The sequence below is a fragment of the Wolffia australiana genome, chromosome 15, assembly GCF_029677425.1.
Source record: "Wolffia australiana isolate 7733 chromosome 15, ASM2967742v1".
NCBI classification, from domain to species: Eukaryota; Viridiplantae; Streptophyta; class Magnoliopsida; order Alismatales; family Araceae; genus Wolffia; species Wolffia australiana.
In genome coordinates this window covers 10001732-10024677 of record NC_135849.1, presented here as the reverse complement: position 1 = coordinate 10024677, position 22946 = coordinate 10001732, and the positions used below count along the sequence as shown (strand labels likewise).

General features: G+C 41.3%; 1 protein-coding gene across 2 annotated transcripts; it reads left to right on the top strand.

Annotated features, from left to right (window-relative positions):
- Window positions 1-988: 988 nt before the first annotated feature.
- On the top strand, window positions 989-16215 carry LOC144713006 (Tetratricopeptide repeat (TPR)-like superfamily protein). 2 transcript variants are annotated; one of them, XM_078587457.1, is made up of 22 exons: window positions 989-1106; window positions 1194-1271; window positions 1359-1577; window positions 1654-1776; window positions 2001-2084; window positions 2175-2225; window positions 2498-2590; window positions 8920-9060; window positions 9166-9246; window positions 10801-11048; window positions 11123-11294; window positions 11360-11475; window positions 11547-11607; window positions 12002-12067; window positions 12588-12800; window positions 12901-12952; window positions 13058-13428; window positions 13518-13612; window positions 14057-14275; window positions 14351-15000; window positions 15102-15305; window positions 15936-16215. In XM_078587457.1, the coding sequence occupies exons 1-22, from the start codon at window positions 1098-1100 to the stop codon at window positions 16127-16129; spliced, it is 3540 nt and encodes a 1179-aa protein (XP_078443583.1). In that variant the 5' UTR covers window positions 989-1097; the 3' UTR covers window positions 16130-16215. The 2 variants fall into 2 exon arrangements, with proteins under 2 accessions (XP_078443583.1, XP_078443584.1); XM_078587458.1 differs by lacking the exons at window positions 989-1106; window positions 1194-1271; window positions 1359-1577; window positions 1654-1776 and having other exon boundaries at window positions 2024-2084; window positions 2175-2202.
- Window positions 16216-22946: the final 6731 nt, after the last annotated feature.

The following is a 22946-nucleotide window of genomic DNA, read 5'->3' as shown; positions in this document are numbered from 1 at the left end:
TTAACTATTGGGAATTGTTGTTCGCCGTCATGTGCAATCATTGGCACTTTGGTTGTGCAATTTATTGTGTTTTTGGATAAAACTCCTAAAAAATTCTGAAGCTGACGTGCGACTCAAATTTGGAATTCCATGGTAGACTTGCTGGCGACATGCAATGAAACTCACAAGTATTTACATTCTGACGCGATATTTCCCAGACATTTTTACAATGAAGAAGAGTTCAAAGCCTCATTATTTTTCTTCTTCTTGATTCATGGATAGTTTTTATTTAACCATTAGTCCTATTCTTTAATCATAGTCATATTATTATTTATCATAGTCTTCGTCTTCTTCATGTCTCCCTCAATCAAGCTTTGACTATTTCATCAACTCGTCAATTTAGAAACCCAAAATTTAATAGTATTTGTTTACTTAAAACATTAAAAAAAAATTTCTCAATCTAAACCCTTTTTATTTTAAAAATATTTAATTTATGATTTTAAAGACGTAAAATGTTTATTTTATGATTTTAAATTCAGTGTAATGACATCATATATCTATATTTAAGACTTTAAAATCATAAAGTAAACACTTTAGAAATATGAATTCAAAATTTAAACATTTATCTTCATCTTCTCCCTCTTCTCGTTCTTCATTATAGCCTTATTCTCATATTTAAAATCAAGAGTTTAAAGTAAACATTTGAAAATTATGAATTCAAAATATGAATATTCATCCTCATCTTCTTTCTCTTCTCGTTCTTCGTCATAGGCATCTTATTTTTCTTCCTCGTCTTCTTCAGTCAAGCTTTGACTATTTCGTTCACTACTCCATTTAAAACTCCAAACCGCGCTTTTATTTATCATTAAAAATAAAATATAGAAAAAAACAAATCACTTTTGTTATACCAGATTATACAAGATATAAAACTTTAAAATAATACTAAAATAAACACACCCACTTCCTAGTATTTTTAATAGGGCCAATTTATTCAAAGTTTAAAACTGGCCCACGATCTCATTTAGGAACGAGAGAAGTTCATTCAACTACTTCCTGAATTCCGTATACCGATTGTAGCGTTGATCATCGTCGTCGCTCGTCAATCCCTCCTCCCCGTCATGGCAGAGGTTTCTCTCTGTCGATTCCTCTCGTCTTTCGTCTTCTCATTGCTGCAATTTCGATTTCTCACCCCGCTACACCGTTCTGTCTCGCAGGATGGAGATGAAGAGCTGCGGCGTCTGAAAGAGTGCCTCAACGCCGATCCTCAGAATGCAGATACTCACTTTCAAATCGTGGGTTCACTTCTCTGCTTATCATCATACATTATTGTATAACATAGAAGGAGAAGTTCTAATCTTCGGAGTTTAATTGGTGCTCAGGGTAATTTATTATGGAAACGAGGGGAAGAAGAGAATTCTAGGAAGTTGAAGGAAAAAGCTGTTGAATCTTTCGTACTCTCGGCGAGGTTGAATCCGAGCAATGGCGCCGCTTTCCGAGCGTTGGGACACTTCTACAGCCGTGTTTCAGTGGACGAACAGAGGGCGTCTAAGTGTTATTTGAGGGCTGTTAACCTAAACCCTGAAGATTTCGACTCAGGGGTAAGTGTTTTAGTTGAAATTCAGCTTTTCCGCTTCCTAGGGAAGATCGTTCATTTTCTCGGCCTGATAAATGCAGGAAAGTTTGTGTGATTTGCTTGACAGAGGAGGTAAAGAAAGCCTGCAGATTTCTATTTGTCGGGAAGCTTCGGAGAAATCGCCGAAAGCCTTTTGGGCGTTTAGGAGACTAGGATACTTGATGGTCAGTCATTTTCTCCATCATTCTCGTTGTGTGATGCAATTTTAATATATAATCCTCGGTTAGATTATGCACATTCTTATCCTTACAGCGTTCTTCATTAATCACCTGCTTTTATCACTTGTATCTATAAATTGGTTTTCATCTCAAAATGAAAAAAATCCCTAATGTAGGATTAAATGAAATTAACTCGTTTTCAACTACAATATTCTTATGATTATATTAAGGTATCGCAAAAGAAATGGTCTGAGGCTGTGCAAAGCCTCCAGCAGGGGATTAGAGGCTACCCGACCTGCGCAGATCTTTGGGAGGTATTCCAGTCTCATCATTTTCCTGCCAGTTCAGAGGTTTTGGGCATTTACTGATGTTGTGAGCTCCTGCGTTGGAATTTATATTTTCAGGGTTTAGGCTTAGCTTACCAGCGATTAGGTATGTTAACTGCAGCCTTAAAGGTATATCCTAGTTTTTGATCCTTCAATTTTTTCTATTGGCTGTTGAAACTCTTTGGCATCGAGATTCATCTTCAAAAATTTGGGAATATTACGTTTCTTCCTCTAGTTGGGATTGGATGTCCGAGTCCTTTGTAATATTTTACACGTAGTCAAATATTTATTCGACAGCTAAGAAAATTAGGATATGCCTTTATGGCTCCATGATTAATCGACCTTTGAAGCCGTTTCTTTATGACTCCATGGTTAATAATTTTTTGGTCTTTCGTTTGTAGTCTTATGGGCGTGCTATTGATTTAGAAGGGATGAAACTATTTGCATTGACTGAGAGTGGAAATATTCATCTAATGCTGGGCTCTTTTCGAGAGGCAAGTTTCTGGTTCTCTCTGTGAATAAAAAATATATTCTACGGCATTTGTTGAATTCAAATTGTTCAAATGTAGATATCTGAAGAATATGGAGGATAGTTTTACCATGTCATTTCTAATCTTCTTATGCTTGTTCAGTTGTTTGTAAATTTCGTCTTATCTCTGCACATTAAGAGATGATTTCTGATTATTTCTCTACTCATAGATTTCATTTCACAAGGACCACGGTAATATACTCTTGCGGAGAAATCATGTTTCTCCTAGGACAAATTATAATTACCATGATTATGCTTTTTGGACTAGACATTCGTCTAATATTATAATGCGATATTCGTATGGGGTCACGTATCTTAACTCGTTGCTGTATCTTGACACAAACCTTGATCTAGGTTCGTATGGGAAAGAGTAGAAGACGAGGCGAGGTAGGAATTCCCGGGGTGGAGAAGTGAAAGGGGAAGGGTAGGAGGGAAGGCCAAGCAGGGGAGGTAGGGATCGGCCTGGGACGGGCCTCCTCAAGTCGCGGTGAAGCAGAGACGATCACAAGGGTGGGGATCGTGGAGGGAGACAGGGCGTGGATATAGAAGAGACAAGAGGGAAAGGAAAACCAACATCCAGTCTGCCCTCCCCAGAAGGAGGGCTGTGCTATTTGAAGGAACATAAAAGGGAAACATGACAATAATGCCCTTGATGCAGCCCGGGAAACCTATCATATCTTTGGCTGTCAGATTTGTGCAGTAATAAACAAAGTTTTTTTCATGATTCAGCTCTATTGGGCTAAATATCTTTTTTTGTGTTAGTGATATATTCCTATATCGGGCTAATGGGCCCTGTTCTATAAGCCCATTAGCCCTTTATCTCTCTTCTCTCACTTAGGGTATATATATATACCCTCTTCTTGTAACATCTTTGGTACATTATTCTATTTTCCTTCTCACTCCATCTCTCTTGATCCACTTCCCCCTCCTAGGGTTAACATGGTATCAGAGCCAATGGCTCTCTAAGGAGTGAGATCCCTCTACCGGACGAACATTCCCCGCGCAGACTATCTTCGTCACGCGGAACTTCGTCTCCATTCTCTTGCGGAACTTCCCCTTCCGCTTCCGCAATTTCTTCTTCATTCCAGTCATTTTTTCGGTTTAAAATCGTTCCTCTTCCGATTTTCATCCTCAAAATCTTCCATACCGTCTTCCTCCTTCGATTTCCGGCGTCTGACGGCCGTTCCGGAGCCCGCAGCCGAAGCAGCCGCAGCAAGCGCCGAACCGTCATCCCGGCGCGTCATCCCGAGTCGATCCGTCAACCGATCCCGTCCGAACCGTCATCCGATCCCGTCCGACCCGTCATTCGATCCGATCCGATCGATCACCGTCCGAACCGTCAACCGACCCGTCCGAACCGTCATCCGGACGATTTTTCCGTCATCCTCTTCATCTGTGCGTCATCCCGAGACTGTTTTTCGTCATCCATTCCGTCATCCGCCCCCTGGACGGCCCCATTACGTCCTCCAGGCCCTGTTCTGGCCGTCTGCCTCTCCGACGCCGGTCGCCCCTCTAACCGGTTGCCGTCCCGCACCCAAAACTTGACATCATGCCGTTCGAAGATGCCGATTTCCTCGAGAAGCCTCTCTCCTACAAAATTGTGAGTCCCCTCCCAGCGGTCCCCGAATCTACTCTTCTTCGGGAATCTACTGGAATGGACCCGCTACGTCCAAACCACCCTGGAATCACGTTTCCTGTTCAAGCACTGCACCGAGGCTCCGCTCCAACCGACGCATGTCCACTACGCCACGTGGAATGCGGAAGAGAAGTTTGTCCTGGGGTGGCTCTACACGCATACGCTGTCCCATGATTTTCAGCAGCGTTTTCCTTACCCAACGACGGTGAAGGGGTTCTGGGATCAAGCGAAGACGTACTGTGGTCGAGACAACGACTACTGGTGACTGTTTGCGTTAGTGGGACAGGCGTACAACCTTCGTCAAGGCACAATGAGCATCTCCGATTATGCCTTAGCCCACAAGAAATTGTGGGACGAAGTGGATCACTACTTACCGCCTGACGATGTGACGTGCAAAATTTGGAAAGATGTTCTTCTTTTGCGACTCATGGGGTTCCTCAATGGCCTCAACCGCGAGTATCATGACATTCGCCGCAACGCCCTACATCGCAAAGAAGGCTTCCCGACCATCGACGAGCTCCTCCCGGAACTCCTAGAGGAGGAAAGTCATTTTGCACTCCATGGGACTCCGTCGGCGCCGGCCCTTGACTCGGCGGCCCTCTTGGCGACACCTTCCGACTCCACGACTCGCCCCAGTTGTACCTACTGCAAGAAGGTGGGGCATACTCGTGACCGCTGCTGGAAACTCCATGGTGTTCCCCCGAAGTTCCAGCACAAGCAGAAGAAGAAGGAAGTCGCCGACGGACAGGCCCTGGTTGCCGCCACGTCCACCAGCACGAGCAGTTCCGCTTCCACCATCGATCAACTCCAGGCTGACTTCACTCGTCTCCGTGACCAAATGGAGTCCCAGATGGCTGCCCTTCAGACTCAGACCCAGACCCAGTCCACGTCCTACTTCGGCGGTTTTGGTGCGTTTCAGCCCTCTCCTTCCTCTGAGTGGTACTGTGGTCATACGGCTCTTCACTCACCTCTCGTCTCTGATACTACGTGGGTTCTTGATTCGGGGGCCACCGAGCATATGACCCCCTTCAATGACCGGTTTGTATCGTACGAGAGGCATCGTGAGAGCCGTACCGTTCTTACGGCGGGCGGTGGACGTCTCCGGGTGGCCGGAATCGGGGCAGTTTTTGTGGATGGCCTCGGTGTGGTCAACAACGTCCTCCATGTGCCTGATTTGCGGGCCATTCTCATGTCTCCGCAACGTCTTGTTGATGCCCTTATGTGCTCCTTTCACCTCCAACCTGACGGCATGTTTCTGTCTGACAAGGTGGGAAGGACTACACCGATTAGGCGGGAACATGGACTGCTACTGTTGGACGACGGGGGGCGCTCTTCTACTTTCTTGGTGCACCGGGCACTTCGACCAGCCGACGAGCAGTGTAGAGGACGTCTCCAGTTGGCTCACCAGCGGCTTGGCCACCCTCCTTTTTCTACTATGCAGCGAGTTTTCCCTTCTTTATGTACTGGACTCGACTTATCGAGTGTTGTTTGCGAAGCCTGTCAGTTGGCCAAGCATCGCCGATCTTCCTTTACTCCTCTGAAATGCATACGAAGAGTCCGCTGTATCGGGTTCACAGTGATGTTTGGGGACCGCCCGCAGCCTAGTCTGAGGGGCACCGCTTCGTGATTTTTGTGGATGAGGCCACCCGGTATCGTGGGTCTATTTGCTGACCACGGTCAGAGGTCACATCCACCGTCCGACATTTCTGCGCCATGGTCCAGACTCAGTTTGGTCGTGGTATCCAGCGGTTCGGTCGGACAATGCCCGCGACCGTCAATACCGCACTTGCCTCATTTTTGCGGATCGTGGAATCCTCCACGAAACTTCGCATGTAGCTACGCCGAGCAGAACGGTATGGCAGAACGCCGCATTGGGTATGTCACTTCCACCGCCCGGACGCTGTTGGTGAACTACCAGGTGCCTTGGCAGTATTGGGGTGAGGCGATTTTGGCAGTACCCACCTCATCAATCGTCTTCCTTCCCCTACATTGGAGTTCTCCTGCCCCCTGGACCGGATGAATGCGACTTTTTCGGATATTTCTCTGCGGACGGGTCTCCTTCCTCGGGTCTTCGGCTGCACCGCCTACGTCCACGATACCTCTCCATCACAGACGAAGTTCGATGCTCGTGCTCTGAGGTGCATCTTCGTCGGCTACGCATCCCTCCAGAAGGGATACAGGTGCTACCATCCGCCCACAAGGCGTTTCTTCATCTCGGCAAATGTCACCTTTGCCGAGCATGAACCCTATTTCGGGGACTACTCTTCCTCATCTCGCCTCCCGTTGGATGAGGCTCCTTCGGCTCCCCACTTGGGGCCTGTTCCGAGTGTGGAGCCCACTGCTCCAACGCCACCCTCGTCTCTCCATGATCCTTTTCCCGTTGATGTCCTTTCTTCTCCGTCGGTGACACCTGAGGGGTCCTTGGACGTGCTGTCCACTCCTCCTTCGCTTCCGGCACCCTTGCCGCCTCCTCCCCCGGGCATTCTCACTGGCCAGGATTCTCCAGCTCCGTCCTCACAGGATCTCCCCTCTTCGGGTGAGTCCTCTTCCTCTCCTCCCGGTGAGTTGGCTTCTTTCTTCCCATCCGAGGATGATCCTATCCTCCCTTGTGCGGGTGACTCCACTTCCCTTCCCGCACCTTTGTCTCCCCCACCTCTCGCTTCCGCTCATCCTCCGTCGGACGATTCCGCTCAGCCCTCTATCGATGATGAGGAACAGCTGGGTTGGCCTATCGCCCTTCGGAAGGGGTTCGTCAGTGCACTCGCACACCCCGCTATCCTCTATCTCATTTTCTCTCATTCGACCGGCTGAGTACTCCCTACCGGCTGTTTCTCACTCGCATCGAGTCGGATCCCATTCCTCGCCGTGTAGCCGATGCTATCGCTTCTCCTCATTGGAAAGCGGCGATGGACGAGGAGATGCAATCTTTGCTCAAGAACCACACGTGGGATGTGGTCCCCCTTCCTCCTGGCAAGAGGGTGGTGGATTGCAAGTGGATCCACACCAAGAAACATCATGCGGATGGCACCCTGGAGCGGTACAAGTCTCGCCTCGTCGCTCGGGGGTTCACCCAATCATATGGAGTGGATTATTTCGAGACCTTTTCCCCGGTGGCGAAGATGGAAACGGTTCGTCTTCTCTTGGCATTGGCAGCTCACTTCCATTGGGGGATTCGGCAGTTTGATGTGAAGAACGCCTTCCTACATGGCGATCTGAAGGAGGAGGTGTATATGAAGCAGCCCGAGGGGTACACCCTTGGTCCTCCCGGCACCGTCTGTCGATTGCGGAAGTCCCTCTATGGACTGAAGCAGTCACCTCGGATGTGGTTCGGCCGTTTCTCCTCCGTTCTGAAAGCCGAAGGGTATACTCAGAGCAACGGTGATGCCTCATTGTTCTTCCGTCATCAGCCGACCGGTGTATCTATCCTGGCAGTGTACGTCGATGATATTTTGCTCACGGGTTCCGATGCTGCCGAAGCTGTCCGTCTCAGTGCTGCCCTGGCCAAGGAGTTTGAGATTAAGACTCTCGGCCTCCTCAGATATTTCCTTGGCCTTGAGGTGGCTTATTCCCCCCGGGGGATCTTCGTCTCGCAGCAGAAGTATGCCGTTGACCTGCTCACCCTGACTGGTATGACTGAGTGTGCTCCGGTGAGCACTCCCATTGATCCCAACGTCAAATTGGGCAAAGGGGAGGACTCTCCACTGGTGAATCCTTATCAGTATCAGCAGCTGGTGGGGAAATTGCTCTATTTGACACACACTCGGCCCGACCTCAGCTTTGCAGTCAACTTACTTAGTCAGTTTATGCACTCGCCTCGAGAGGTTCATCGCCAGGCCGCCCACCGGGTACTTGCATACCTAAAAGGTTGCCCCGGGAAGGGACTGCTCTTCCTCGAGTTCGGACAGAAAAGTGAAAGTGTACACTGATGCAGATTTCGCCGGCTCGATTGTGGATTGCCGATCCACCACCGGGTACTGCACGTTCATCTTTGGCAGCCTAGTCAGCTGGAAGAGCAGCAAGCAAGACAAGGTATCCCGCTCAAGCGCGGAAGCTGAGTTCCGCGCGCTCGCCGATGGGGCATCCGAAGGTCAGTGGATTTACGGGATCCTTCACGATCTTCGGGTGGAGTATTCCCGTCCCATCCATTTTTACTGTGACAACAAGTCAGCGATTGCACTGGCCTTAAATCCGGGCCAGCAGGGACGGATAAAGCACATGGAGCGTGATCGCTACTTCTTTAAGGAGCGTGTTGACGAAGGGATTTTTGATCTTGACTTTGTTGCATCCGCTGATCAGGCGGCGGACGTCCTCACCAAGGGACTTTCTCGTCCACTTCTCCAACGTGCGGTGTCCAAGCTCGGTATGGAAGACATCCATACTTCGCTTGCGGGGGGGTGTTAGTGATATATTCCTATATCGGGCTAATGGGCCCTGTTCTATAAGCCCATTAGCCCTTTATCTCTCTTCTCTCACTTAGGGTATATATATATACCCTCTTCTTGTAACATCTTTGGTACATTATTCTATTTTCCTTCTCACTCCATCTCTCTTGATCCACTTCCCCCTCCTAGGGTTAACATTTTGGCTAATTATCTATCTTATCTAACTTTTGCTATTTTCCATTTCTCTCTGACTTACAATGAGTTATATCATACCAGGGAGTTGAGCAGTTTCGCCGGGCTTTAAATTTAAGCCCCAATAACTTTTCTGTCCACTTCGGTCTTTCATCTGCATTGTTAAGTCTATCGAAGGAGTGCATCAATTATGGGGCTTTTAGCTGGGCCACGTCGTTACTAGAGGTAAGCTTATAACATCAATCTTTTTCCTTCTCGTCAGTAGTAAGAATCACTTTTTCTACTTTGAGATCCTCAGTAATAAGAATGTTATTCCAACCGAGCTTTTAGGAAGCATCTAGTATTTCAGAGGTGAGCTGTCATTTGGCGGGAAATTATTCATCTTCATGGAAGCTTCTCGGTGATATTAAGGTCTGTCGATTGTTCTGATTACTCGTCTTTTCCACTTTTTTCTCGCTATGTGTTCTATTAGCTATTAACTTGTATGCATTCATGCTGCTGAACTCCATTCTTTTTTTGCTCATAAGAAACTGTTCTATCAGTTTCATGATGTGTTCTATTAGTATGCTTTCGTGCATGCAAGAAGTTATTCTATAAGCTTGATGATGTATCATAACTCAACGGCCCTACTTGCAGGACTCTTTTCTGCAGTTGATTTTTTTGTCTCAAGGGATTGCTAAAGATTTCTAAATAAATGTGATGAAAGAAATTGGCTTTCGACAAACATCGTAAAAATGAACATAATTTGTTCTATTTCTTTGTTAATACCTTTTTGAACGGTAAAGACGTTTTCCGGAAATTGACTAATTTATCAATAACTTAGCTCGAGTCCTCTGAAGATATCACGATTTACTATTGCGAGGAAAATATCAATCAAATTATTTTCAGTAAAACATTTAAAATCCGCAGGATTACATTGTCTTCAAGAAAGGGAGAAAGAAATTAAAACTCGTGAGAACGGAGGAAATTTTGGAACTTAGTCAGTCTGGATCATCGAATTAGACCTCCAGAAAAGCGGTGCCTATGTGAATTTGTCTCAGATCAACTAATGCTGCATGTTTGAGCTGACCCTCAACAAGAACTGAGGTGTTCTTATCGGGAAAGAGAGAGGGAGGAGAAGAAACTGGCAGAATGGACATCGCCGAGGAAAAGATACAAGCCAGGATGGATGCCGCCAGAAGAAGACACTCCGTGGAATGAAGGTGGAGGTAGAGGATGGACTGCTGAATGAGCGTCGTTAAAAGGAAGAGAGAGCAACTTCAACTTCTATAGCTTTGTGGCTGCTGTCCAACAAGGAAGGCTACATCTATTAAAAACTGACCTTAAAGAGAATTATTAAAATGATGTTAATGGCTGTAAAGATGAAGATAACAGAAGATAGTGGATACAAGTGGGATCAATCCACTCCCTGCTGAGGCCAACTTCATAATTGTGGCTTGTGAAATTGGTTTTTAAATTTCATCGCAAGTTTTAAAAGACCTCAAATCAGGAAGATAGCAGCCACAGTTGAGAGGCGCCTACCAAGGATCGCTATTGTTTTTTGTGGAACCTGGCAGATAGGATAACTTCGTTCAGTGTATACTCTAAAGTCATGTTTAAATCCCCGTTCCTATCTATACAGTCAGTATTCGGATCTAGTAATCCCCGCCCACTTTATTTTGTGTTTGTATGATATATGCTCATTCAGACGGACGAAGGGAAATGAGTGCACTAGTCGTTGTGCTGTATCATGTGCGTAGGTTGTCTCATTCGAAGTGTTAGGATTACTAGATCTATAAATTGGAAGTTGCGGTCGTTTAACTGATATCCCCTTCGTGACCTGCTCCTGTGTTATTAAAATCAGTTAGAGTTGTAAACTTGGAGAGCTAAATACATTCTTTTTTATTATTTGGATGGCCACATCCCTGTCGATGTGAAGATATTGACAATTTAACTGCTAATTTTTTGAAACATCGCCTCTTTTAGATTGCCTATGCGCAATGCTTGCCATGGGTAGAAGATGGAAATATTGGTGAAATGGATCAAGAGTCGTTTGAAGACTCTGTACGACATTGGAGACAAGCGCTTGTTTCAGCCATAGAGAGTGCCAAACTTTCTTATCAGCGTGCATTGCACTTGTCACCGTGGCAAGCAAATCTTTATACTGATGTTGCCAATTCAATAGAAGTCGCAAATACATTCAAAGATAGACAGGGCACTGGTGATGATGTTTGGTAATATACTTTAAATCAAGACAATGTCAGCGTATCTTGATTATGTTGGATATAATGATTACTTTATTTTTCAGGCAATTGCCAGAGAAAATGGTTTTAGGTGCCTTGACTCTAGAAGGAAAAAACAGTGACTTCTGGTTGGCTTTGGGGTGCTTATCAACTCATTACTCGTTGAAACAGCATGCTTTCATCAGGGGATTGCAGTTAGATATGTCTCGTGCATCAGCTTGGGCATTTCTTGGAAAAGTAAGCGTGTCAATGATTCTCATTTTGTTCTGTTTTTTCATGGGTTTAATTCATGCTTCACTCAGCTCTACAGAAAGTCTGGTGACGAGCAATTGTCTAAGGAATTTTTCGATCGAGCTAGGAGTATTGATCCTTCTCTTGCATTGCCTTGGGCCGGAATGTCAGCTGGCTCTGTTTCGAGGTACACCTGTTGGGTCACAACTTTGTTCCTTTCAGGAGACATTTATTCAGTGACGCTTGGTTATTTACCAGCGGGGATCCATTACCCAATGAGGCATACGAAAGTTGCCTACGAGCAGTACAGTTACTTCCTGTAAGCACTGTTCTTTTTTGCAGTCATCCCAATTAATTTTCTAGACGTGCGTTGTGACCTCATCAATCATTAAGTGTTGTGATTTTATAGTCGAACAAGATAATTCATCTGAGGCTCTATAATCATTTTATATATTGCCACATTAATCAAGAGTCAAAATGTGATGGCTTTGATTTATGGAAACGGAATGACAATCCCATTTTCCTGGTGGTATCTTTATATTAATGGAATTTAATCCAGTCTCCTCTTTACTTGTCATCCCTTTTAAATATTTGACTCCATAACTCTTCCGAGGCTACCCAAAAAAAGATTCTTTTTCCGAATTATATTAATACAGAGGATTAAGTTATTTTTACATTCTTTCTTGAAGACTTCTGATAGGCTTGTTTTGCAGCTTCCGGAATACCAGCTTGGCCTTGGGAAGCTTGCATCACTTTTTGGCCATCTTTCATCTCCTCAGGTGGTAGCTTGCCTGTAATGTAGAGGCAGATACGATAGACATTTTTGGAATTTTCCTACACGCGAATACTCTATCGCTCTACTTTTCTCGGTGTCAGCACATTCTTGAGACTGCGGATTTTTGAGTTCATGCTATTTATTCGACTCTTTCATGGGTTTTCCGGACGTGTATGTTTTTCCGTGGCAAGTTTACTAAGATCGCCCTTTCCAAAAAAAGGCTTTACTATGATTGTCAGGGCAGATAGTCCATGGAAAGTGCTTTTTTTCAGCATTATGTCCTCTATGTGTTTTATTTTTTTTCTAACTCGGTTTTCAGTTTTTTTTATTTCTCAGGTTTGGTGAAGAAAATTTATTCTGAATTTTGCCTTTTGAGACGGAGTAATACTTTATGAATTTATTTGCGTATTGCTTTATTTGCTGTTTTTCAAAAATAAAAATTTGCGTATTGCTTTATTTCTTGTGAAACTGGTTAAAATTTTGATCATTTAAGAAAAATATTAAATGAGTTTGCTGTTCTTCAGGTGCATGGAGCCGTGATTCAAGCCGTGCAACGTTTACCCTCCATCCCCGAATCTCACAATCTCAAGGGTCTGTTGTGCGAGACACGTCTCGATTATCCTTCAGCAATTGTCTCTTACAAAAACGCATTAAATGCGTTAAATGTATTTTGCATACAAGCTGATGGTGATCAACTCGCCGATATATCTCTTAATCTAATAAGATCCCTGTGCAAGGTGATAAAAAACTATTCAGAAATTTTTTTGAAAACATATGTTTTGCATTTTTTTCTCATTTTTATTAAAAACGACATGCATACGTTTTATTTCCATCCAGGCTGGTCGGGCTGCTGATGCTGAGAAACTCTGCAACGATTTGAAAGCCAAAGGTATGGCCCGACTGCACATGAATCAATTTTACCTTAATAAACATAGTTATCTTGTTTACAACAGAAACATGGACGCAGAATCCTGAAGTTTGTGGACATTTACAGGGCTTTTGGACGGCATTGGCCATCAATTATATATCATGGCATTATGGCATCAAGGAAAGAAAGAACTTTTTCTAACTGAGGCAGCTCATCTAGCGAGGAACATCCAAGAGATGGACAGATCATCCGGTGCTGTTGCCCTTGCCTTGATCTGCAAGCTGGTTTACTGCAGCCTAGGCCAAGATCAAGCCGTAAGAACTGCCTTGAAGAGCCCTAGGGAATTGCTTCGGATCCCAAAACTCTTCATTCTTGTTGCTGCACTGAATGCCTTCAACGCCAACAGCCCACTTCAGCCACTCCTCTCTGCAGAGAGTCCAAAACTTTCTCATGAGCAGGCAGCCGAAGTCCATTGCCTCCAAGCTGCAAGCAAGATTGTACGAACAAGCATACTTTTTTCAAATTTATGTTGACCTCAGAGTATCCAAGCTTTCCGTTTGACAATTCTTGTGTGCTGGATTTGCAGCTTGTCAACGGTCTGAATCTGAATAAACAGATATTGTCTGCGCAGCGCCAGCTGAGGAAGGCCCTCCACATGTTTCCTGACAGTGTTCCAATACGGTAAAGTTACTCTTGTCTCGGTAATTTAGACTACAAGGTTCAACCGTGTGTCATCCTGGTGTGAACGAGCGACAATGCCGAGTTCGGATGAATGATGAGGACGATGACAACAAACTTTTTGCCAAATTACATCATTATCCTCTCCACAATTGCATCGTCATCACAAGGGTGTAACTAGAGTTTGGCACCCGTCTACTTCGTTTGCCCTCATTGAAGATGACTACTATGATGACGATGACGACCACATCATGGGCAAATTATCAACCAACATCAATGTCACTGTCGTCAGGACATGCCAAACCATGTTGATGACGATGTCACATCATGATCTCAGCAAAGGACAATGATGACCCATCATCATCAAAGACACCAAACCCTACAGATCCACAATCATATTACATTATTGAGAAGACAATCTAACCAGATATAGTTTCTGCATGTCAGGAAGAAACTTGGGTTCTCCATTCTTTCAGGCAAACAATGGATGGCCTGTCACTCTGCCATCCGATGCATTGCCCCGTCTCTCCAACTCTCAGCCTCCGAGGTCCTTGTATCTGCCACCATGGCCTGCTGCGGCAACTCTACTTCACTTCCTGGCCTAAGTTTTCTCACATGTGGGGGACGTTCTTTTCCTATCTCAAAGTCCATCAACCTACTTCAAAAGTATTCACTCAACTGAACCTTCCCATGTACTTTCATGTGAGCTTGACTGATGCATTATTATGAATTTCTGCGTAGGTGGCTGCTTGAAGAACCTTGGAACCTCAGGATAAAGTACCTGCTAATCGTCACCATGATGCAGCGGGCTCGAATGGAGAAATATCCTCAGAATCTCCTCTCTGCCATTGGGCGCCTCCTACCTTCCGTTCTTGGGAGAGATCGCCAGCAGATTCAACTCCAGCCGTATCAGAAAGCCCAATTACTGCTCTGTTCTTCGGAGATCAGCTTACAGAAAGGTGATTACCATACCTGTGTTGACCTTGCTAAAGATGCCACCAGACTTTCAACCTCCGGCGACGCCCTATTCTTTGCACACCTGCAACTCTGCCGCGCATGGTCAGCAATCGGTGATCTGAAGAATCTTAGAGAAGAATACTTGAATTGTTTGAAGCTGGGGACACGTCATGAGATCGGCTGGGTACTGCTCAAGCTTCTTGAATCCAAGCACAGGCTGCAGTTTGAAGAAGGGAAAGATAACCGTGTAGACTTGGGATTGGTGAGGTGTTTGGAGAATAACGAAGAGTCTAGAGAGATGTGGGAGGCAGTTTACGGTCTGGTTCGTGCTCAGGGCTTTATATGGAATGGAGATCTACTTCTAGCTGAGCAAACTCTAGCCCAAGTATGTTTGTTGATGCCGTCGACTGACAGATGCCTTCTTCTCTGTCACGGTGAGTGAAACATAATTACAAAGAATATGGTGAATTTTTTTTTAAAGAGAACTGCAATTCTGAGTTTTTTTCGAGGAAATTAAGATTTGGATTATGTGTAGGTGCTGTCTGCATGGAGCTTGCAAGGCAGCAGGTGGGTGCACGGTTTCTCTCGCTTGCCATGAGGAGTCTTACAAGAGCTACGGACTCCTCGTCTGGTCGTCTTCCCGTGGTCTCTGCTCTGCTGGCTCAAGCCGTGGCAAGCTCCGGTGATAGAGATCGGTGGGCAGAGAATCTACTAATGGAATGGTCTTCCTGGCCGGCAGGTGCGAGATGAAATTTTTGGCCTCTCTTTTCTCTTGTGGCAAGTTTTGATTCTTGTTCTTCTTGGTCTTCTTTTTCTTCTTGTTCTTCTCGTTGCTCTTGTTCTTCTTCTTTTTATTCTTGTTCTTCTTGTTGCTCTTGTTCCTCTTTTTCTACTTGCTCTTCTTGTTGCTCTTGTTCCTCTTTTTCTTCTTGCTCTTCTTGTTGCTCTTGTTCTTCTTCTTTTTCTTCTTGCTCTCTTGTTCTCCTTTTTGCTCTTGTTCTTCGTGTTCTTCTTGTTCTTCATGTTCTCTGTGTTCTTCTTGTTCTTCGTGTTCTCCGTGTTCTTCTTGTTCTCCGTGTTCTTCTTGTTCTTCGTGTTCTCCATGTTCTTCTTGGTCTTCTTGTTGCTCTTGTTCTTCTTGTTCTTTCTGTTCGTCTTGTTCATGTTCTTCGTGTTCTCCATGTTCTTCTTGGTCTTCTTGTTGCTCTTGTTCTTCTTGTTCTTTCTGTTCGTCTTGTTCATGTTCTTCGTGTTCTTCTTGTTGTTCTTGGTGTTCTTGTTATTGCTCCTGTTGTTTTTAATGTTCTTGTTCTTCTTGGTGTTTTTGGTGTTCTTGTTCTTCTTGTTGTTCTAATGTTTTTTTTTGCAGAGAGAAGACATCCGGAAGTGGGTTTCCAGATGCACCTTCTCGCTGGGTTCCATGACTCGGAGGCGTTACGCTCATCTTTGGGCTGGATTCTTCGAGCGGTACACTTGAACCCTTCGTCTGAGAGATATTGGAAAGCGCTGAGGAAGATTGTTGTTGAATTTGAGCAGGAATTTGATGGTTCACCGTTCGATTAAGCAAGACTCTGCTGGAAGATTCAGCCGTGTAAAATGTGTTATTCAATCGTGAAAAGTACTTGCTAATTGGCAGTAAATGTTTTATTCATAGCGTTGCATACAAGGATTAATGAACCCAATGGTAGGCTTTAAAAATGGGAGATTTCTTCCATGTCAGAAGAACACATTTAAATCAATTATGTACATTTTGTCATTGTTTTAAAACACAAATCTCGACTTTGTTAATACTGAAGTTAGCGCACATGCTAGAATGATGTTGGATTTTGGGTCTAAAGCAGGCTATATGTTCAACAGATGAGAAGTATATTTTGGTTATTCTAATTTATAAATTTAAATAACATCTGAATAAATGAAAATGCTATGTAACCATTGAACTCGACCCATTAGGTTGATGCTAAATAACATCCAAACTTCCACTCGATGTCTTCTTACACAATAAAATTCCGTAGCACGTGACATCTACCTTAATAAATAAAAATGTGAATTTTAATGTCAAATTAATTATCAAATACGAGGCATAAACAAGGGAAAAACACCAAAACATTGGTTCCTACAAGCACAATATGCAAATTAGAGTTATAGTTAGTGTAAGAGATGAACAAAAACTATAAAAAATTTAGGTTCAGAGGTACGATATTTGATGACAGTATAAAAATACTTTCAAATTCAACATGATTCCTTCTCTCCAGCATCTGCAGTGGAGAATCTTTTAATCTCAAACAACTTGATTCTTCAAAGGCTCCTTAAGCGTTTGCACCCACATGATGACTTCAGCATATGATTTTCCACGAGAAAGATAAAATTTCAAGTGCTATGAAGAAGACAATGCAGTAATGCCACACAACATAACTTTATGATATATTTTTTCGTTGTGCTTGTGTTTTGTGTATGGTTTTATCCTTAAAAATATTTACTGAATTTGTATTTAATTGTATCGTATTTTTATTTCTCGTCTTCTGTTATTTTTTGAGTGATGATGATATTTGTTGACTAATGTGTGTATTCCACTTGCCAGCATGCTTATGCAATCCACTAAGGGATAAGATGGTCCACTCTGATGGATATTATGTAGCCATCAAGCCAAACACACATCTATGTCACATATAAGCTTGTTGAATGAAATTTTTTTTTTTCATTTTGATAGTTGTGTGATGTTTAGGTTGAATTCCTTGAATATATGAAATGTCTTAGTAGGTTATAATGTGATCATAATAACAGATCACTAGTCTTTGAATACGTGTCATTAATATTCCTATTTGAATGATGGTCGAGGAAGACATTGAACTATCATGAAATAATAACACTATACGATTGGACATACATGATAATTATGACTCATTTTGTGGCCATTAGTGTAGAGGCACTAAAAACTGACAATGTGTGCTCTTTAGAGAAGAGATACCTGATTGATTTGGCCAATATGGGATTGCCCACCCTTGGTATAGGAGGATATTGACTCGAGGAAGAAGATGCATAAATCCCTGGTGATGTTAATGATAATACTGGAGAAGACATTCTCTAAGGATCCCTGTTCAGTATCAGCTTAAATGGAATGATGGATTAGGTTTTGTCCGTTAACCATACCTTAAGTCAATTAGGAGTCTCTCGCGGGTGAAGGATGATACATTGCCTGATGACAAAAAGACTCAATGAGAGAGTTCAATCCTTGTTTTGTAGATCCTAGACCCATATAGCATCCACGCCATCATGATCTCATCCAGTTTTTCCCTCTTCCTCACTCACTCCCTACATCCACATCATCCAACTTAACATATCACTTCATTATCTCCATCACGTCTCATCTTCAAGCCCTCCGATCCTATATTAAACCCACAATTATATATTTCTTATTATCACTTCTCCTTATTTCCCATCCCAAATTATCATCACCTCTTCATGTCTTCCTCCATCCTACTATCTCGTTTCACTCGTTTTGTTCTCGCTCCACTGTCTACCAGTCGTAAAATACTTGTATTAATCTTATAACAGGTATCATTCCTTTCTCTGATCACCATCTTCATTCTATCGCTATCTATTGCGCTATAGCTATCCCTTATAGTTCTCTTAAAATTACTTATCAAGTGAGTTATTTCCATAATATCCAATCCTATGGAGACAACCTGTATTCATACACTATCTAGAGTATTCAAGTGAGTATTGTTTTATAAACTCAAATCCAGCAACGACGAGATTTTGCCCTAAATTTGAGTTTATCAATGAGAGGTTACAATCATAGATATATGTAATGATAATGTATATAAAAATAGAATAAGGCGCCACGGCAGATGATGACGACAAGTGATATTTTTAGTTAGATCTGTATGGATGGTTGTGGATGGATAGCTATGATGTATCTATGTCAAGAAGTTGAGGACAGAAATTTTAAGGAAATCTCTGGAAATCCTTATAAAATCCACGATCAAGGTGATTTATAAGCAGCGAGAGAGTCCCTCTCACTCACCGACTATTGAGGAGTGCTTCTGAAGATTATTTTTTACACAAAAGAGGGTCAATTTATAGATCAGTGCAATGCATGGATAGAGAAGACAGAGGGGTACAAAAATACCATAAAATTCTCTACAAAAACTCCTTGATTAAAGTTGGATCATTATAAGTTGTCAGGGTTTTTCTTTATCTTTATCGGTTGGCGTGTTGGGTCACAGCTGAACTCAAATTTAGGGTGTCATTTTGTCATTTCTACTTGAGTTAATTCTATAAGACACTGACCCGTAAAATAATATGCATATCTAATAATGTGGAAGGTTTGTTACCACCTGGAATATATATTTGGAATTTAAATGACTTTTTATAAAATTAACGTACAATGAGATGAGAATGCTGATAAGTAAAGATGTAATCATTAATTTAATATAAAAATTAAATTAATAACTAATTAATTTAAGATGTGGAATTTGGAACAATGAAAATATTTATTTTTTGATGCCTATGTTTGTTACTGGCGTCCATCACATTACGTTTCTTGTATAGATGAAGAATATTGTGTGATGAGAATGCTAATTAATGATGGCATAACAAGTGATGCACTCTAAATTCAATATAATAATTAGTGAGGAGGTGGTCACGAAACTACATCCAGTGCAATCAAAGTTCTAGATTTTGTGATGCCTATGTGTGTCTTTTGTGTCCATCACATTTCCAGTGAATAAAATCAACCTCTTTTCCTACAACCACATGTACCAACTCATTAAAAAGTAATTTTTACCTTGTGACTAATAATTATGGTATTTTTATTTGTAATGCCATTATTGTGCCTTTTTGCAATGATTGGAAATGGCAATCATTGGTCACAGCTGCAGATTGGCCACAACTAACGATTAAACATAACTGGAATTATTCAGATTTCGAAATGCGTCAAACTCAAAATAAACATAATAATCATAAAATCGTTTAAATCGTTTGCGATATATAAAATTTAGAAAATAAAAAAAAATTCATTTAAGAATATAATATTGGGAAAAACTTAATTAAAATATTAGAGAGCTTAATATCATTGTGAAGTATACTTGATAACACACATATCTGATTATTTTGATTCAAGTAAATATATAAAATTAATAATACTGGTATAAAAATTATTTTGTTCTCACATGTATGTGTGAGGTTCCTACTTAGACCAGATCAGTGATCTTAACTTGTGTTAGAGGAAAATCATTAAGTATAGAGTATGTAGACCCGTGTAATGTATGTTGGGTTTTATATTCTAGATTCACGATCCCAAATAACCCTCACAGGGGAAATGAAAACGAATCAAAATAGAGGAAAACCAATTTAATAGTGGATCACATCACCTAGCACAGAATAAATTCCATCATTATGAGGCATGTCGAACGAGCATCTTTGAGTCGTTGATGGCGCACCAATTATTAGATTATTATCATAAATTTTGAATGTTTATTTCCATTGAAAATGATTACATATGCCTATTTCAAAAGTTCAAACGAATAAATGTATTTTTGAATGATATCATGAAAATTTTAATTTTTTTTGGAATTTTCCAACATCAATTTTCTTAGCCAGAATGTATTTTTTAATTTTTCTAACATTATATTCTGACAGATGTTACTTTTTTGAGGTCGGAATATATGTATATTCATGTTTTTATGAATTAAGTATATAGAATTAATCCAGGGTTCTATAATCATTTTTGGAATTTTCCAAAAATAAATAAAATAAATAAAATAAATTTCTAAGTTGGAACGTATTTTTCAAAATTTCTAACCATATACTGTAAGAGATGTTCTAAATCAGAATATATGTTTTTAAAGTTTTATAATTTAATGATAATTCTACATAATTATTAATGGAATTTGAAATTTTATTGGGTTTTTAAATAAAATATGCAACATGTTGGAAATCTAGCACATGATGAGAGACAGAGAGTCCAATGTTGTATTATGTGGATGATGTGTTTGCGAGTGATTCAACTTGAAATCACGACATCTGAGTTCCAGAAGGAGTTTCAGAATAAAATTTGAGGCTATACCCACTGATTTATAAACAGAACCCTTGGTCCATTTAAAATATCTTTCAATTTATTCAACTTGTATAGGCAAAGTTAAATAGAGAAATGCTGCCCATCAAGTTAAACAATGAAAGAGAAATGCAGGGGCTCACCCATTGTCAAAAATTGCATTGAACCCACTTATATCCATCTCATCCACAAGTCTCATCCATCAGTATTTAATTTAATTATCAAAATTATTCACTGTGAAGCGTTGTTTCATTTTTATAGATGGGCAGTTACATTCTTACTTATCATTGTTCTAATCTTTTACTTTACTTTATTTGTAAAATGTCTCATATCCTCCCCTCATTACCATCTAAATTTTTTTACATTCCTAATTTCTGAACTAGCTAGGCATATCATTTTACAAATTAATATCGTATAATTTTATTGATTAACTCAAATAACAATGACAATATAACTCCCAAATGTTAGTCCATCAGTGCCAGCGAGCACCTCATGCTCGATAATTTTAAAAATAAGTATGAAAACCTCATAGAATCTATAATGTCATCAGATGGTGTATATGTATAATCCTTCATCTGTTTGAGACTCATGAATTACCGCAGGCACGGTTAACCTTGAAAACGTAATCGGTCATTATAATTAATACTGATGTGTGGTAGAAACCATCAAACATGTCATCATAATACATGGAATAAACATGTATGTAATTTAATTATTAAATTTATCTATCCCTTGTTATCATCCTTCTCATCCTTTCACATTCATGCGATTTATCTCTCATCTATCTTATATAATTATATTCCCCACGTTTCAGATATATTACGTTATTAGTTATCACCTTCGCACCTCACCATAATTCTTATATTATAAAAAAATATCACCCCTAAACACCATTTAAAATCCATTAATTCCCCTAATGATTAGGACTTGCTAAAACTATTATTGCAACATTAATGTATCATATAATTTTTATTGAGTAACTTTATTGTCAACAATAACTTAAACACCCAATTTTTTTAATCAGTATTTGACTTTCGCTTGGATAAAAGAGAACATTTTCCCTTCTAATACACTTATCATACATGAACTATTTAAAGCTATTATAAAATCAGGGCACATGTAGAGTATGTAGTCATGCTTATAAAAACCCACACAAATAGTAGTATTCATGCTCCCTTTCATAGTTTCCTCACTATGATTTTATTGTGTCCAACTATTATATTGGGACCAAATGAAGTATGGCTAGGATTTTATCTTTTCCTAAAAATCCATTATCTATGATGACATGTTTTTTGCTTACACTAGACAATATCCACAATGAAGCACGTAGGGCACATTTAATATAATCAATTTCTCCATTTTCAAACAATCCAATGTGATCAATTATGTGGCAGTTTTATTCTTCCATAGAAGCATTTGATAGGCATCCAACTTCATCTTCATCATGTTGGTACATAGTCTCCATTCATTCCATATCTGCTAATGCTAGATTTTTCATGTCCAAAAAAATTTGAGTTATCGCCCTAGCCAACCATATTGTTCGTACGGTTCTCCAATTATTTCAATATGAAAAAAATGAGAAAAAAAATATGAATAAATAACTATATATTATTTTGGGGTTTTAAGGACTTGTGTGTGATAAAATTTAAATAATCTACACAGTAAAAGATTTAAATTGGGATTTTAACAACTCTTTAAAATGTGATGATCAAACCATCTTGTCTAGGCCAGACCTGCAATATCTTGGTTCCTCAAGTGCACCATCTTGAGCTATTCACACAATCACATAGAATCTCCTCCATCTTGAGGACTCCTGTTATCACTATGTCATTATTGTTATGCCATGCTTTAGTAGCGGAGACGAGCCAAGGGGGGAAAGGAACATCATGGTGCAAAACCTGAAAAATTCTAGCATGTGACCCTCTAGGCCATTGGCGTGGCCTAGATTAATTAGTGAATGATCGATTTAACCCAATCAATAGGTAAAGTCTTTAGCTCGTGGGTTGCCATGACATGCCTGATGCTCTAGATATTTGAAAGGAGTGTATTGAATCACTCATGGAACATGTCTATCATTAATTACCATGTACATATAGTCCCTCAATTGCTCGACATCCTAGGTCAACTTAGGGTTTGGTATACGGCTAATGGCCTAGAGGTCACACACAAATGGTCTTTTGACATCACAATATATACTTTATGTTTTGGGGGCTTTGTGAACAATAATCGCTTAGAATAAATAGGATAAGGCTGCAAACAAAATTTTTCAGGGCCCTTCCTCTTCTTCTCCTTTCTCCCATCTGCTCATCTCCATTTCTACTAAGA